The sequence below is a fragment of the Penaeus monodon genome, chromosome 19 (genome assembly GCF_015228065.2).
Source record: "Penaeus monodon isolate SGIC_2016 chromosome 19, NSTDA_Pmon_1, whole genome shotgun sequence".
In the NCBI taxonomy this organism is placed as follows: Eukaryota; Metazoa; Arthropoda; class Malacostraca; order Decapoda; family Penaeidae; genus Penaeus; species Penaeus monodon.
The window spans coordinates 40,089,596-40,090,368 of record NC_051404.1 but is presented as its reverse complement, the minus strand read 5'-3'; the positions used below and the strand labels follow the sequence as shown (position 1 = coordinate 40,090,368).

Below are 773 nucleotides of genomic sequence, written 5' to 3'. Positions count from 1 at the left end.
GGGGGGGGGGGAGACTTGTGGCTGCACAGTATATGGTGAGGGTGGAAGGCAAGTAACAAGATGGAAAATTGTGTGTGTTAATTTTTGCAATTTTTTGTTACACAGCTTGGACACTCCATTTTCTCCATCCTGTGTACACAATGAATGCTCTGAACTTCCCATTCTTCTGGGGGTTAACAATGCTTAAAAAAAAAAAATGTCTTTTCAGCCACTAGGATAATGTAAATGAAGTTTGGTCATTAAAGTACATACAAAACATCAATAATAAATACAAACCTGATTCTGGGATTTCACCATATGACTTCAAGTTTCGTGCCTCATCTGCATTATATTTGAGGATAACGTCAGCCTTTTTGTCCTGGTAGTCTCGAAGCCCAAGAAGAATGATATCACCTTGATTTATCCATACCTATAAATGGAAATAAATTTGTTTCAAATACCTACATAATAAGAATTTTTCTTAAATTAAAATTCAACTCTGATCACACTTCATGAATAATTACGCAACTATAGTCCATGGCTTTACAAAAACTGTGTACTAAGGCAAAAGGTCTATATACCTCCAGCCAGATTGCCCAGGAGTTGCTGCCATTTTAGTCCCTCCCCTTTGGATATTGCCATGTTTTGTGGAGTACCACACAAAAAATATAGCATACAAAACCTTTAAATGCTCATTCATTGGTTGCTCAAATTTTTTGTTACCCAAGACTTGTACAGGGGAATGGCTATGGAATCGCAGGCAGCTGTTAAAGGGTTTATGAAAGTGTACAAAT

General features: G+C 37.1%; 1 protein-coding gene across 1 annotated transcript in view; it reads right to left on the bottom strand.

Annotated features, from left to right (window-relative positions):
- LOC119585236 (eukaryotic translation initiation factor 1A, Y-chromosomal-like) overlaps positions 1–773 on the bottom strand; it is a 12,473-nt gene that overhangs the window by 2,866 nt on the left and 8,834 nt on the right. Inside the window, exon 4 of the mRNA XM_037933896.1 lies at positions 277–409. Coding sequence (XP_037789824.1) covers positions 277–409 — 133 coding nt within the window. The remainder of the gene's footprint in view (positions 1–276; positions 410–773) is intronic.